This window comes from Corythoichthys intestinalis, chromosome 1, assembly GCF_030265065.1.
Source record: "Corythoichthys intestinalis isolate RoL2023-P3 chromosome 1, ASM3026506v1, whole genome shotgun sequence".
Taxonomy (NCBI): Eukaryota; Metazoa; Chordata; class Actinopteri; order Syngnathiformes; family Syngnathidae; genus Corythoichthys; species Corythoichthys intestinalis.
The window spans coordinates 60966555-60984453 of NC_080395.1; the positions used below are offsets into that span (position 1 = coordinate 60966555).

At 37.3% G+C, this 17899-nt stretch overlaps 1 protein-coding gene across 3 annotated transcripts in view; it reads right to left on the reverse strand.

Annotated features, from left to right (window-relative positions):
* LOC130922998 (A disintegrin and metalloproteinase with thrombospondin motifs 7) overlaps positions 1–17899 on the reverse strand; it is a 136750-nt gene that overhangs the window by 39259 nt on the left and 79592 nt on the right. For all 3 annotated transcript variants that reach the window (XM_057848352.1, XM_057848360.1, XM_057848368.1), the window contains exons 14-18: positions 16634–16754; positions 12825–13069; positions 9957–10098; positions 882–1008; positions 17–230 (exon numbers count right to left, since the gene is read on the reverse strand). In XM_057848352.1, the coding sequence (XP_057704335.1) occupies positions 17–230; positions 882–1008; positions 9957–10098; positions 12825–13069; positions 16634–16754 (849 nt within the window). The remainder of the gene's footprint in view (positions 1–16; positions 231–881; positions 1009–9956; positions 10099–12824; positions 13070–16633; positions 16755–17899) is intronic.

Here is a 17899-nt window from a genome sequence, read left to right on the forward strand (position 1 = left end):
TATGAGCCAAACTCACCTTTGACCAACTGCCAGTGGTCCAATCTGCTGGACATGGAATGTGTGTGTTGCAGGACAATGCTGTTTCAGGTTTTGGGATATGTTCACATTGGCTGGGCTGTAAAGCTTTCTGATCATCCATGCTGATGGGTTGTATGCACAACACTGTCCGTCTAGCCACACCGAGGCTGCCGCAGCTCGCTGAGCATTTCTGCCACTCACCGACCCACCACCTGTGTTTAAAGACACAGATTTAGTAGAACTGTGATAGAAACGATCAAATTTTACAAAAACTGCTGAAGAGGGAGACTGATGTATTTCAACTTTTGCAGCAAATACTGTATTTGAGAGGAATTGGAATTTAAACAGCAGCGCTCCAGGCTAACTGCTTATTCAATGGTGATTCTTAGATGTCTCACTAATTAATCTCGCCACACAAATACTATGCATTTACATTGCATACATTATTATAATATGTGTTTCATAAGCAAAACGCATTGTGCCTGTGTGTGATAAATGTGTATACATGACACAGACTCCCAATTACACCTTTTCAATATTAAAAAAAAAAAAAAAAAAAAATAGTATCGAGTGTCCTTAAAGAGTTTATTTGATTTTCTTGTTGTCTTTTGGGTTTTAGTACATTTCCAGGCGATGAGAAATAACATTTACAATTCAACAGCTAGAGCATAATATAGTTTTCTTGTTATGTGCAAATGGAATAATGAACATTACATTCTGGAGTTGTTTACAATATTTCCTGACTGTTAACGAAGCATTATTACTGCAAATTTTGACTTAAATATAGTCAAAAAGACAACCACAAACTTGTGCAGGTTATTTACTGCAACAATTAAACTGTTATGTCTAAGAGGCAAACTCACATGGCTGGACAAGGCTCTTTATTACAATTGGTTTGATTGTCATCTGGTCGGTTGAAAGGGTCACAAAATGACTCGTCCACTATCCCGTTTGTTCTTTCGACACAGTGAAAAATCTGCCTCCTAACACCTGAAGTAATAATGAAATAAGGTTTTAGGCAAGAAAGCACATGTACATACAAACTATTGTGAACACATCAAAACATGATGTTGACATTGCAAATGAGAGGAAACCGACAATAAAACTTTAATATTTTCATTTGTGAAGAATGCACAATGAGTTTACTTTGTATTTCGCACATGCATGGAGGTTTAAGATTTCATAAAATGTCAGCCAACAATTTACTTTATTCTTGTTTAAAAATTGGTGGGACAATAACATGTTTAAAACTGATCATAATTATTACATTTGAAGTGCCTAAAAACCATATAAAAAGAATATATATACATATACAGTATATGGCGGAAAACACTAAGGTGACTTGAAGTTCCGCTCTGAGACCCCAAATTTGGCCAAATTTCAAAATTGTCCTATATGCATGTGTGATACATCATTGGAAAGCTTAAAAGCTTTTCTGGGGAAGAAAAATTTAGAACTGGAGGGCATTTAAAAAAAAATAAAAAAAGTTTTTTAAACAGCAAAATCCTAACTGGAGGCAGGAGCACGCGAGAGCAGAATTAGAGACGCAATGATTTTAACGAGATAATATCGCATACTTTCCTTGTTTCGATCCAAAAACTCCATGTAGCATGTATCACCGAGTGTCAAAACACAGCTATGAATGGCCACAGCCGGATTTTTTTTTAATATTGTGGGTGAAACATGGTGATATAACAAGGGTCGCGATACAGAAATCGCAGACAAGGAGTGGTTGAGATTTTCTTTTTCATGTAGTTATCCTTTTAAACGTTAATTTGAAACAAAAGCGGTTGCGCGACGTCTGTAAACAGTAGGGTAAAACGGTAAAACGGACAAATTAAAAATAGTTCAGAGGCTTAGTGCGCCATTAATCTGCTGTTGCAGCATATAGACATATTGTTCTATCAAACACAACAGTTCTTTTGGCTTAAAATACAGCAGTTTATTTTAAAGAGGGGTGCAAGAGCAGAAACTGCTTTTTCAGTCTTGTCTGTGTTTTCCGCCATATATATAGTGTATATATATAATTATACTTTGGGAGAAAGAGTGAAAAAACATGTTTTTTATGTATCTCTTTTCAATTCTAAATCTGAACAAAAACATTGAATACACAAAACGAAAATAATTGGGGGGCGGGGGGTGCGCTACTTTACAGTTTTTCACTTATTGCGGCGGGTTTGGCTCCCTATTAACCACGAAAAACAAGGGATCCCTGTACTTTATTTACTCAATGAATTTAATAAAAAACAAAAAAATGTTTTAATTTCGTCTTAGCACATTGTCTCCACCATAGTCAAAGTCTCAAACTAACAGCATGATTTATTTTGACAACACTCGAGTTCCTGTGGGTATCAGACTATCCAAGCGCACTCGATGTGTATTCTATATTCTCCAAATGCAGTTAGCTCCATCAGCTAAATTTGTGTGATGACTAGTTAATTTGAGGTACATGCCATCTTGTTCATCTAAGAAAAGACTCTTGCTTTCATAATACAAGAGCCATTTAGGTCTAACCATGGATAATTACAAATATCTTTATAGGCTGAACAGTTATAATGTGCCACGTGAGAGTTGTACTCCCAGTGAAGTTGTTTATATGATGTTGTTTATTCAAAAGAAGGAACTGAACAGAAAATGGTTAAGGTGGACAGAGCGAAAGGAAGAACAGACAGAATAGCAAAAGGATTAGTGATACAAAAATATAATCCATCCATCCATCCATCCATCCATCCATCCATCCATCCATCCATCCATCCATCCATCCATCCATCCATCCATCCATCCATCCATCCATCCATCCATCCATCCATCCATCCATCCATCCATCCATCCCACCCACCCACCCACCCACCCATCCATCCATCCATCCATCCATCCATCCATCCATCCATCCAGCCATCCATCCAAATACAAATGGTGTTGCTGTCTACTCTTTCCAAGAGGACACCAAGTCGGTGGGGGATACTTGGTAACTGAAAGAGGGAGAGGGAAGATAGGACAGGTAATGTGTGTGAACAAGTGCACAAGCAATGTTACGGTATGCTGCGCTCACACCAAAGTTGAACAGTCATGCAACAATAACTTGCTTGCGCTATGCCCGTCACCAGAAGCAATTTCTTGTTCACACAGAGCTTACGTCACCAATAGACAAAGCCTGCGAAACCAAACAACATCCGGTTCACGTTACGTGAAAATAAGTACTACAGACGTACTTCGACATACGATCTTTTCGACATCCAATGTAAAATTTCACTCGTCATTTGTCTCGACATATGACATGCTCGAAATACGGCAATTTATGATAGCGTTGCAATTACACGTTTTTCAAGCAAGACGGACACACAGCAGATTTTCTTGGGAGATAAATCAACACGGGTCCCAAGAAGGTTAGTGCAAGTGGTGAAAAAAGCAAAAGGTCATGCTTATCATTCAAATTAAGACAGAAATGATAAATATGAGCGTGGTGTGGGCGTCATTGAACTGGCTCGACAATACGGCTGGAATATGTCTATGATCTCGACAGTCCTCCGATGACCTCCCAATCTTTATATGTTAAGGTTAAAGTGATTATTATTCTAACATCGGCAAAGAAATCGCCAGTTTCGTCAGGTTTGTAATCATTTAAGAACTTGTGGAGCACATCAGAGCTACGTAGCAGACTGCAACAACAACATGAAAAAAGAAAGTAAAAACCCTTCCGCACCTCTTACTCTGTCATCAGTCACACGGTGCATTCAGGAACAGCATGCAAAACACATCCGCCACATTAGAACCCTATTACTATTTATTATTATTATTATTATTATTATTATTAATATTCGGATTTGTTTTTGTAATTTATTTGTTTTGCTATGTGTAATTGCTATTTGTAACTGTACCTGCAGTATTTATGAAGGGTTTAGCATAGTTTTTTGGTCTGTGGAACGAATTGATCAAATTACAATGTATTCTTACGAGAAAATCCCATTTGACATACAACCATTTCGGCCTAAAAACCAGGTCCTGGAAAGAATAAAAAATTGTATGTTGAGGTAGCACTGGATAACAATTTTAACAACAATTTATGACATTTTAAATTCAAATATTAAGAATGTACAGTATGACATTAATTCTTCATAATACTTTCAAGCTGGCACCCACACCCAGCTAGGCAAGGGAGTTGGCCCAACCCTCGGGGGCATCCGAACGCAGCAGATAAATAAAAAAACTAGAGAACATTTAAGAGGCAAGGTGACATGCATCAAGGTGTACAGACAGTTCACAGAATTTAGATTCAGCTGTTTTTAATATGGCATTCCTTAGCAGGCATAAAAGAATATTTTTAGTTCAGGATTTAATAACAGGGGACTATTTGTTTGTCATAATTGTTCGAGTTGTGTATTATTTTATCATTACTATGTTTTATGTGAGAAGATTTCATAATCAGCTCGTGCTAATATTTTGTTTATCCTTCCAATTATATTGTTTTATTTTAGCTATCGTTAAAATCACTAATAGCTTGTTTTTGTTTGGGAAGATCACTAATCAGACAAAGATTATATATTGATTGTATAGAGCTTTTCTGTCTTCAAGGTAATCAAAGCCCTTTGGCACTATTTCCTCATTTATCTACTGAGAATACATCATCAAGAGCAATGTGGCGTTGATTATCTTGCACAAGGACACTTCTATAATTTTTACATGCTCGCCAGGGGTGCTGGAGATAGTGGAATCCTGCAGTGCTTTCTTGTGTAATCAAAAAGAAAATTCTATTCAAATGTTTGAATTTGCACAGGAGTGCCCGTCCACAATCTAGTGTGAAATTAAACAGCCATCTTTATTATTGACCTAGCTGTGACAGGACATGATAGAGTGAATTAAAATCCTTTCAAGCATGAGCCGCAGTCCATAAGTGTTTGATGACGCGTCCATATGTATACATGCATACACGTAGTTCAGGCTGTAAGAAGTGCTTCCTGAATAAGTTAAAATGTTTTTTATCCCTTTTATGAGTGCCATTTTTTGGGCTCTACTTGCAGGAGGAAACATTGCACATTTGATGACAAGAGACCGTTGAGTGATGCAGAAGAAGAGACAGCCAAATGCTGACCTGGATAAATCAAACCACTGTCACACATAAAGTGGTATGAAAAAGTATCTGAACCTTTTGGAATTTCTCACATGTTTGCATAAAATCACCATCAAATCTGATCTGATCTTTGTCAAAATCACAGAGAAAAAAACAAGCTTTAAACCACCCAAACATTTATAGGTTTTCATATTTTAATGAGGATAGCATGCAAGCAATGACAGAAGGGGGAAAAATAAGTTAACCCTCTGCCTAAGGAGACTTAAAGAGCAATTAAAACCAAATTTTACCAAACAATTTAAGTCAGGTGTAAATGTTAAATGGAGAGTTCTTATATAGCACATTTATCTGCATTATCTGCAATGCATTTATCATATAAGCGCTTCACATTAGCTCACACTTACCCTATCACACACACACACACACACACACACACACACACACACACACACACACACACACACACACACACACACACACACACACACACACACACACACACACACACACACACACACACACACACACACCAATGGTGCTGCTGCCATGCAAGGCACTGCCAACCCATCTGGGGGATAAATTAGGGTTTAGTGCTTTGCCCGAACCCTTGGCACTTTGACAGTGGGCATTCATAGCCGGGAATTGAACAACTGACCCTTCGGTTCCAGGACAACTTGAGCTACCAACTGCGCCACGACCACGCTGTGTATGCTCAATCACTGATGAGTGGTTTAAAGCTGCCCTGCCCACCATAAAACACACACCTAGTAAGAATTGTCTTAATGAGAAGCATTGTCGGATGTGCATCATGGCTCGGTCAAGAAAGCGGCGTGAAAACCTGCAATTAAGGATTGTTGATTTGTATAAAGCTGGGAAAGGATACCAAACCATCTCTAAAAGTCTGGATGTTCATTAATCAACAGTCAGAGAAGTTGTCTACAAATGGAGAGAGTTTGGCACTGTTGCTTCTCTCCCAAGGAGTGGCCGTCCACCAAAGATGATGCCACGTGTTCAGCGCAGAATACCCAAAAAGGTAAAAAAGAACCCTAGAGTGTGTGCTAAAGACTTACAGAAATCACTGGCACAGTCAAATATCTCTGTGCACACATCAACCATATGTAAAACTATGCCCAACAATGGTGCTCATCGGAACTCCACGGAGGAAGACACTGCTGTCCAAAAAAAAAAACATTGGTGCTTATTAAATGTTCGCAAGAAGGCACTTTGACACTCCACAGATGTTTTGGCAAAATATTTTGTGGACTGATGAAACCAAAGTTGAATTGATAGGGAGTAACACACAACGTCATGTGTGGAGGAAAAATGAAACAGCTCACCAACATCAACACCTCATCCCCACCGTCAAGCATGGTGGAGGGAGCATCATGATTTGTGCCTGTTTCCCTGCCTCAGGGCCTAGACAACTTGCAATCATTAATGGAAGAATGAATTCAAAAGTTTATCAAGATGTTTTGCAGGAAAACTTGAGGCCTTCTGTCAGACAGTTGAAGCTAAAAAGTGGATGGATGCTGCAACATGATAATGATCCAGAACACAGAAGTGAATCAACTTCAGAATGGTTTCAGAAGAACAAATACACATTTTGGGGTGGCCAAGTCCAGACTTGAACCCCCATTGAGATGCAGTTGCATGACCTAAAGACAGCGATTCATGCTAGACATCCCAGGAATCTGACTGAACTACAGCAGTTTTGTAGAAAGGAATGGGCCAAGATTAGTCCTGATCGATGTGCCAGACTGATCTGCAGCTACAGGAAGCGTTTGGTTGAAGTTATTGCTGCCAAAGGGTGGGGGAAGCAAAAATATTAAATGTGACGGTTCACTTACTTATTTTTCCCCCTTCTGTCATTGTTTGCATATTAGCGTCATTAAAATATGTAAACCTATAAATGTTTGGGTGGTTTTAGTTAAAGCAGACACTTTTTTCATCAGTGTGATTTTGACATAGATCAGATCACATTTGATGGTGGCTTTATGCAGAAATGTGAGAAATTCCAAAAGGTTCATATATTTTTTCATATCACTGTACACTTGCATGACACCAAGGGCGTAGGTTTGCATTGGGACAGTAGCAACACTACCAACTTTTCAGGATGCTCAAACTGTCCCCACCAATTTTTAAGCAACGTTATTTGCATATAATAATGAGTTCAGTTATATAGGTAATTTAGATTGTCTTCCCATATGTTGCAGGGAATGAATTAACGCTACCAATAATAAGCGAATTATTTTCATTATGTTAAGACTTACATTTACTTCTTTTCACTTGCTGAATGTGCCGGTCCATTTTTTCCCCTCAAATGCACGTTTGATTGGTTGGTGACTTGCATTTATTTAAAATGTATTTATTTATGTTCTACATTATTTATTTTAAAATACTTTAATTTGCAGCCTATGTAGACATTTTTTTCAGATAATCATACATTCATTATAGTCGAGGTAAAAAGCATGTATGTAAGTATGTTAATATGTGCTCAAATATTGCAATTTAAATTTGCTAATGAAATCCAGACATTTATTCTGGAAGTTTTCAAATGTTACTTTAGTAGTTTTTGAAAACAAAGGTTTGAATCGAACGGTGTAACACCTGACCAAGACACATGAAAGTTAGTACAAGACAATGCAGATTTATTTTGCATTGATCGTTTAGTCTATCAATTAAGTTCATATTCGTGAGAAATATAACTCTGACCCCCATTCACCCAATCTGTTTGGTCTTATTAATGTCCCGTCCTCAACAACAAGTGTACATGCAGGTTATGCTGTTATACCGTCCCTACCAATGTTGAGACCAAACCTGTGCCCTTGCTTGACACACAAGGGGATATGGAATGACGATTACCAAGATACGAAGAGGTTATGTAAAAAGTGCAATCATTGTTATTCTATGGGGTATTTTAAGCAAGGGCGTAGGTTTGCATCGGGACTGTAAGGACATACCACTACCAACTTTTCAAGATGCTCTAATTGTACCCACCAACTTTTAGGCCACATTATTTGCATTGTATAATGAGTTCAGGTATATGGGTAATGGCATACCACAAGCTACACGTCACTTTTGCTCATTAATATTCATGACGTTAGCAATTGTGGCTAGGCGGGTCAACCTCCCGTTTGTCCCTAATAGTAAATGAATGGAAATAGTGTACGAACAAGATGTTTACTAAGCTAAACCTACCAATTCTGTCCAAAATGATGTCCCTGGTGTCAAATTCACTGGTAAAGATGTGGAAGAACATACATATGTTCAGTTAAATAGATGGTTTGAGTGTCGAGGACTGAAAAAGACGAGCCGACCTGATCCAGAGTTAGCTTTTTTATTTACACCTTTTTCTTGTGTGCATTGCCTTACGCCACTGACAAGGACATTCTCCTGTTTCAACAATCTATCCTTTACCACCATATGCCCGGTCTGTCTTATATATTATATCCTCTGGTTGTCTTACGTCTCTGACTGTTCTTGGGGGCAATTTACATTGCTATTTTTGTGTGGTGATCGCAAATACTAGTCAGTGACAGCCAACGAACACTTTTAATTTTTCCAGTAATAGCAAATCTTAATTCTAGAATTTATTTACACTTCCCCCTTACTAAAGTAGTTTTTTTTACAACAGAAAAGGTAACAGTGGCAGTCAGATACCTTTTTAATTTTTTTCAGGTCATTCATTTTCAGACAAAAGCAGCACAGCAAAACACCACGCAAAAAAATAAGTAAAAATATCAAAATGGCTTACTTCTTAATCCTTTGAAGGACCATGGCCCCCAACAAAATGTTTACTCCATATGAAATGTGAATGGCTTCACCTTGCTGGCATTAAACTGGCCTTTTGGACGTACGCGCAAGTTGATCCATTCTTCACATTTTTTTTCTCCGAGTTTTTGGTTTTGGGAAACGTATGAAGAAAACATCCTTCATATGTCATAATGTCTAGACTCGTTTCTAGTAACTTCCATAGCAAAAGTGTTTGATCAGCATGTTCTTTTTTGAAAGATTAACAGAGAAAACAAGCAGAAATAACATGGTTTGTATGCGAGGGCGTGTCGATAATGTCCCACTTCCGCGTTGCGATGGCAACGTCACGGTGTAAAAAAAACATCTGTGCGGTACGCTATTTGAATCATTTTCCCACATGTCGTAAGGATAGAATAGACCCAACCATTATTAAGTGAATTATTTTCATATGTTCAAACTTACATTTATCCCTTTTCACTTGCTGAATGTGCCGGTCCATTTATTCCCCTTAAACGCACGTTTGATTGGCTGATGACTTGACCCCCCACCCCCTCCTCCTGGCACACAGATACACATACACATTCACATAACTCAGCCGATAGAAATGCAACATGCCGCCTCGTCCACCCCCTTCGAAGAGGAGGGATATTAGATGTTTTTTTTCGGCCAGTACTAGCCACTGTAAGTAATGTAAAAAGACGTCAATGCTGTGGAGGTGCGGGAAACATTACAAATTTTGCTACTAAAAGTCCAACCTTCATCAGAGTTACCATAGCATTCATCCGCGTGAATTTGCTAACTTGCAAAACTACTGCTGTCAGGCCAGCCTCCACATGAAACAACAAAGTCAAGATAGCCATCCCTCATTTGGATCATTATTTACATAATGTGAAATAATTGTTTAATAATCTGAATCTGGTCTTGATGATGTCCCGTCCCCAGCAAAAAGTGTACATGCTGTTATGTCGTCCCTACCAACATTGAGACCAAACCTGCGCCCTTGATTTTAAGAGAGATGTTATTAAAACAAATGGACACTGTTATAATTAAAAAAAAAACATTCATATGAGTTCTCTTTTAATTTACATCTCGACAAATAAGGAGCTTGTTCTCTTACCTGCTCCACAGGTGGCACTACATTCAGTCCATGAACCGTACTTCCAGAAGAACACTGAGGCCAGGGTGTCATTGTCTTCAGAAACACTTTGACTAATTGTGTATTCATACCGGACCCCTGGATTTGCCTCTTGAAAGAGAAGCTGCAAAAATGAACATAATCAACAAAGCTTTAAGTCAGACAAAATTAATGGAACTGATTAGGAGAAGAACACAGTCATTATATTTCTCACTAAATTGATATTTTTATCATACTGTAAATATTGTTGAACGAGAAAACAACACTAACTACTGCAAAGTAATGAAAGTTTAAGAGGTTCAGTACCACACAGTAACACATTTATGTTGTCACTTATATGTTTTAGTGATCGTCATATCATATGAAACAAACTGAACAAATACACGAAGAACACAAATCATGTGTGTTGAGGATATTGAAAACATATCTTGTGAAGATTTCATCTTCACCCAAACCTGGAACACCAGATTGATTGGGCCATAAATCTGCTACGAATATAATTTTACAAATAAATCTGGGATGGATCCAATTGAGACGTTTTTGATGGGAGGAACCTTCAATATATAAATCGCTGCTGATTGGACGATGGCTTTCTCGTCACACTCATCACCGACCAATCCACATTGAGTCACAGTACGACGTATTGGTCACGTGAAAGCACTAAAACACAGTTTCCTGTCAACAAATCTTTTAGTGACATTCTTTGCTCTTCTTTCAATGAGGCAATTAAATGTATTTATGAAAAACAAATTTGGAACTGACCAAGAAATGGTTAAACACACACTCAAGACGGTACTGTATGATGAATGAAGCAGGCAGGGCAGTCTTGGTTACAAGGCTATGATCACTCAGTTTTCCCCATTAAATTGGGAAAAGTAAAATATACTTAGAGGTAGAAAAAAAATACCTATTTTTAGGCAATAAGACAGATTTAAGTCCAGTCGCTGCTACTAAACATTCAAAACAGCAAAAACTGTGGTACGAAGGCTTTAATTAGCTGTTTTTTTAAAATAATATTTTTAATTTATTTTCACCTTTCTGCGGAGGCAGGGCAGTCTTGGTTACAAGGCTATGATCACTCAGTTTTCCCCATTAAATTGGGAAAAGTAAAATATACTTAGAGGTAGAAAAAAAATACCTATTTTTAGGCAATAAGACAGATTTAAGTCCAGTCGCTGCTACTAAACATTCAAAACAGCAAAAATTGCGGTACGAAGGCTTTAATTAGCTGTTTTTTTAAAATAATATTTTTAATTTATTTTCACCTTTCTGCGGAGGAACGCATGGATACCATTCAAGTTTTTTTTTTTATTGACAAGCAATGTTATACAATCATTTAAACTTGTAAATAACAGCAAACGTACAAGACATGAGAGAAAAATTAAATATACAGAAAAGCTGAATAAAACTGCGAAATTAAATGTAGGGAATTAAAAAAAAAAAAAAAAAAAAAAAACGCCATTGCTTCCAGTGGGCTGGTATGTGTCTTCCGAGCTGAGGAGGTTGTTGTCAAGGCAGTGCATGATTGGCTATCGCCTTGTAAAACTGCACTGCCTTCTAAGGCCCTGGCATGAATATTACATCGATTTCACGCAGAATCGCGACATCGTTTGAATGGTGACGGAACCATAACATAGAATATACATAGAATAAACATAGAATTTGTCGTAGTCTTGGAAGGTCACCATGTAAACGGTCCCTTAGTGTCCTTCTGGTCCAAACAGTTTTAATGTAGCACATTAGGGTTTAATGTATTTCCATTGTGGAGGTTTACTATGTTTTATTTAATAGGAGAACAGAGCGAGGAGGTAGGGGTTGGGGGTGACTGAAAGGAAAGAAGCCGACAAAATAGGAGAAGAACAAACAACAACAAAAAATACATTATTAGACGCTTATGCTACCTATGAACATAGTGATGCCATAGTTTGCTAATTATATACCCGTGGAGGCATACAAACCATTGTTCCCTAAATAACCCACCACGTGACACAAATCATATCGACCACGAGACAATCAAACAAACACGGTCATTTTCTGCCACCAGCTCGTCTGCTCATATCAGTCTTTCACTGTCCCCAGCCCACCTTCCTCATAATTTATGAATTGATTTGATAATGAACTATTAAATTAATCAATATACCATCCACCTTCTGTGCTTCAGCTAAAGTGTCTCTTTCCCTTTGTTTTTTATTGTAATTCATATATAACAGATGTATGTAGTCATAAATAATTATATAGTTTGGGACATTTCAATAACTTTTTCATCATCCATGTTGAATAACTTGTAAAATATCTTTTGAATCTTGAGTTGAACTAACTGAACCAATTATCACGTGAAGAACAGTTCAACGTACGGAGGTCATTTTATTTTGAAAATCAACCGGATATTCTATTCTACTCTGAACTTAATTGCCACTAGCGCTGTGCTGCGATTAATTGTTGCATTTTGGTGTCCGGCAAAAATCGAAGTGAGGCGGCAGGCTTGCAAATGCCAGACTGTGTAAACATGCACGTTAATTATAATCGTTGCGTCTTTAATCCAGCTGCCATACGCTAGCCGATCAGAGCTGTGACAGATGCAGTATAATTGAACATTTTCCCTCCAGCTGTATGTATGAATTCTGGTTGTGCCTAATGATCTCGAACTTACTTTCTTGGAATGTAACTGTATTATATTGCTCATGTAAAGTGCTACTTGACACACATGACACACATTCATCATTCATTAGTGAAACATTAAAACAATGAATAAATATATATCTAAATAAGTAAAAATACATAAATAAGATGGAGGGTTAAATTAATTCTGGATCTGTATTAACAGTTATTGAATTTAATAATAAATCCCACCTGAATCCACAGTGGCTCCAAAGTAGGCCCAGGTGACGTAAGGTTTTCCAGATGTCCTGTCCGTTCGTAGGTAAATACGGCTCCAGCTGCTTTGTACTCGCCATTCCATTGTATAGTCCAGCCACCATTCAGATAATACTTGTTTGGACCGTCACCTCGGAGCGCTAGGAAATTTCCCGCTTCACCCATCTCTTCAATCCTGATGTCCCATGATCCCTCTGGGATCAGTCCAATGTCCACATAACCTTGATGACAATGGATCTTGTCAAAGTGACATTGCATGTGCAATCACAATTAGCGCGTATATTGTGTAACATAATTCGAACGGCTTTCGATGTGGTGACTGATGAGTTAACTGATATTAGGGGTGTAACGGTACACAAAAATCTCGGTTCGGTACGTACCTCGGTTTTGAGGTCACGGTTCGGTTCATTTTCGGTACAGTAAGAAAACAAAATGCAAAATATAAATGTGCTAGTTGTTTATTACACACTTTTGTGCTTTCAACAATAGGAACATTAGCCTATACAAAGCTAGAATTCTGCTCGAAAAGTAGCGGGTATTTAAAGATAATAATCAAACAACAATTTGCCTTTCAGATTACAGAGTATTGGTCAGCTTTCTTTCTGAAAGAAAGAAGAAGTCCTATGCTAAAGAGAAAAGCAATCCCAATGACAAAGATTTTAACATGTATTTTACAAATGAAATGCCTCAATGAATCATTTTTTTTCTTCTTGTGAACGGTTTTCAAAAGCTTTATTGGTGGATTTTCTCAAGTTAAAGCGCCACACAGAAATTAATAAATTTAATTGTGTAAGCAGGATCTGTGTATTATTCTTATTATTTAATTACAGGTGTTTTAGTTCATTTCAATTTATTTTATTTAAATGGGCTCTTATTTATTTTATTATGTGTTTATATTTTCCAAATGTGATGTAGTATTAATGTATATTGTATATTTTATGTTGTATAACTTTAGTTCCTATGTGAATATTAGTTCCTACTTGTTTTGTTGTGGTCGGAAGGTATTGAACACGGGGCTGTGTTGGTTATTATTGTAGCAGAGAAGACAGCAGTAAATCAACAAAGACAAGTCAACTGTGCCCCGATCTACCACTCAAGAGATCTGATGGACTGAAAAAGTGGGTTACAATTGCATATTAGTTTGAAAATCGACCGGATCCACCGTATTTTCACACGAGTGACTTCCGGTCTGCCCGATCCTAGCTAGTAGTATTGACACAGGAGGGCTGCGTGTCGCGTCAAATGATAAACTCTGCCGTTCTTTTCACGTGCGCCGCGTTGAGCCGCTTCTGGGACGCGTCTAACACGCGGCCGCACTGCGACTGGTGTGCATTGGCTAATTGACATTAACGCCCGCCTTTCACTGCATTCTCGCGGCGGCCACGTTGTCGCGCCTTTGACATTTCTGGGTTATGTACTGTCCCACCGTGTTGGTCCTCATTATAGCAGAGAAGACTGAGTAAATATAATCTGCACAAAGAAACTGTAACCCGATCGACTCACAGCCTCGAAAAGGGTTACATTATGTCAGAAACCCGTTCGGTATGCCTCCGTTCTGAACCGAGCACCCTGTACCGAAACAGTTCAATACAAATACATGTACCGTTACACCCTTAACTGATATGTCTTTTACTGATGTGTCTTGTGTAAAATTTTTGTTGTCGTAAAAATGTGTCTTGCCGCCAAAACTTATATTGTACATGTAAACAGGAATTGGCAATGATACACTGATTGCTAAAGAGGTAGAACACCTTTTAGTGAAGGTACTGTAATGACGCATGATTGATTTTCTTTTTTAATTTTTACTAATGAATATATGGATGCGGAATCCAAAACGGCTCAGGTTTTCTCTATCAAATCATTCCACTCCACAGTTTACCTACTTACTATATACCTATAGTCTTAATTAAGCATTGCAGTCAAAACAAGCACAGACCGTATGTTCAGTCCAGTGTTTTTAATTATACAGTGGTACCTCTACTTGTGAACGTCTCTACGAACATAATTTTCAGGTTACGACACACCACAACTGGAAAATATTGCCTCTTGTTAAGAAAGAAATTTCAAGTTATTTGTGGCAAAAATACTACTCAATACTGTAAAAGATACATATGTACTTCCTGCTTTCTGTTTTAAAATGCCCCGCCATAAAATCCTGAGCCCCTATTGGTTATAATCTCAATAACATCATGCTTAAGTAATGCAATTCTGCTCTGCCCATTGGCCTTTTGTTAATGACATTTCAATTTAACTGTCACAGTATGATGACGTGCACAGGCGCACCGTGTTGCCAACTCCCCAGGCAGGCTTAGCTATTGGCTGTCCTAGAAGTCGCAAGCAGCCACAAGATGACGTCATCATCTAATTTGCATAATTGGTAATTTGCATGTAATTGTAATGGACGCTGTAAGAAAGAGGAATAACGTTGTTGGAGAAGCAAAAAGTGACCAGAAGTACAATACAGTACAATAGAAAAAATTATGGTTACTTGTCGCTGGATTTGTTGCTTTTAACTGGAAAAAAAGTCACCAAGAGGCATTGGAAAGTCGCCAGATTTTGCGAGAAAGTCGCCAAGTTGGCAACACTACAGGTGTGACGGTGTTATTGTTATAACGGGTCGACGTCCTCATGAAAAGAGCACAAGTCTCATTGTGTTTTTGACTCACAAAGATTTTTTTTAAAGCCCACACACAGTTAACTACACGATTAGCACATTAAAGCACAGATCTCCCGCGTTTTTGTGTCACAAAGAGTGTAATAGGCGATAGGCACCATTTTGAAAGAGAAGCCATCAAAGCAGTAAAAACTTCGAAGGTTGTGACTATCCTTTCATGCAAGAGGAGTCAATTCCACGATGAGGTGGAGAGACTTCATCTCGTCTAGATGATGGAAAAGGAAATTGCTGAAGACAGAATTACCGAGACGTTAGTCTGCCACAAAGCCAACACAATTTTCAATCTTGTGAAAGAAGAGGACATCGCCTGATGAATGATTGAAATGTGTTTGTCTGTTGTTTTATTCCGGTTGTACCCAGATTATAAAATTTAATGTGCCGTTTCAGTCCTGCTTGGACTAATGGATTAGAGTATTTACATGGAAAATGAGTCTCTAATTACAGAATCATGTTACGAAACTACTTCCAGAACCAATTAATGCTGTAAATAGAGGTACCACTGTATTAGGATAATCAGGATCCCTTACTTTAAAAAAAAACAAAACATTAATTAATAACATTTTAAATTGAAGGAGCTGGCAGTCCCTATCAAGATGGATTGGACTATCACTGTCAGTAGCAGCCAATGTGTTAAAGACAGTCACATATATTCAGAATTTTAAAGAATAGGCTGAAGAAATGCCCATAGGTTTTAATAGTTCTTGTTTCTTATTGATAAAATTTAGTCAGTCAATTCACCAAAGAAAATCAAGAGCCAAGAAAAATAGCTCTAAAGCTGTTTGAGAAAGGCAGTGATGATTTAGCACATTTGCCATTGGGTCACATGCATACCCTACTTAGTATTGCTCCTCCCAGAAATGCATACCTTTCACAATCGTGATGAAGGTAAGTAAACAAATAAGTAATATAAATAATGATAATAAAATTATAATAAAAAGCGTTTTCCAAACGGATACATTAATGTCTGAGAATCTCTGATAAACATGGAAAAACATTTACCATTTAAGTATTTTTTTTACTTTTTATTTGAGGAACACTTCCAATACTAATATTGGCTTTGAATTATGATTGTCAGTTGTGAAATCGGCTGCAATTTATCTTGAAAACATACCAAGTCCCTCACTCTCCTCGAATGTTTTCCTCACAGTTGCACAGGTGGAGCCGTTACCAAGACACACTCCACAGCGATCCTCCACGGCGTTTGACTCAATCACGTAGTCACAGCCGACAGTCTGTGTGACAACACAGGACGAAAAACATGAGCTACAACAGAGCAAAAAAATACCCCCCCAAAAATAGTGTGTGTATATATTATACACACAGTATATCAAACTGGAGACAGAAAACTTAGTAAATGGTTGAATGGCTGGTTAAGTACAAAGTACAAGGTTGAATGGATTGTGAACACAAGATGGAAGAATGGACAAATTTGTGTTTGTTCGGGATGGATGCATCGATGAGTGGAAAATTGAAAGCAGGTTTGGGAGGATAATTATAACGAAACACAAACATGAACACCTTTTCACAATATGTATGGTTGGGTGGGTTGCATTCAGTGTTGATAAAAGTCATGATTTCTAAAATAAAGTAAACTAATAATAGTCTCTTTGGAACAGATTGTATGTCTGTGTATCTGACAGAAAGAACATTTTATTGATATTTTTGATTGAAAGTATCAAAAGGAATTAGTATTACTTTTGACATTTACAGCGCAATGAAGACAACAAGGTATCATGCGTTCATCAAATGTATTTAAAATTGAACACTTCTTTAGTAAATAAAGACGTTTACAAAAGATTTTGTAATAGAATAATTCAGAAGAGGTACTATTTTAACTCCAAACTTGATAAATATTGGTTTTACTCAAAAACACAATAATACAACATACTTTTTTTTGTTGTTGTTTTAACTGAATGCTTTTTTATTGGGCTATTGGTCATTGACTTACATGTGGAATCACCAGACTGCCAAAATGAATTAATAAATGTATGAATATATAAATAAATGAATGAATGAATAAATAGGAGACATTGTATTATGAAAATTCAAAAGAGATACAATTCTAACTCCAAACTTAAAAATGAGTTTTACTTAAAAACACAATAATATAAATACACTTCTTTTTTTTCTTTTTCTTTTCACTAAATGCTATTTTATTGGGCTTACCATCATTAGTCATAGCATTTGTTTGACAGTGTACTTAGCCATAGACTTACACATGGAATCACCGGCGTGCCAAAGTAAAAAAAAAAAAAAAAAATGAAAGAATATATAAATAAATGACTATATAGAGAGAAATCAATGAATTAATACATAAATAAATGAAAATATCAAGGCATATGTTGTCAGTGACTTTTAGTTTTTTGTGATTGAAAAT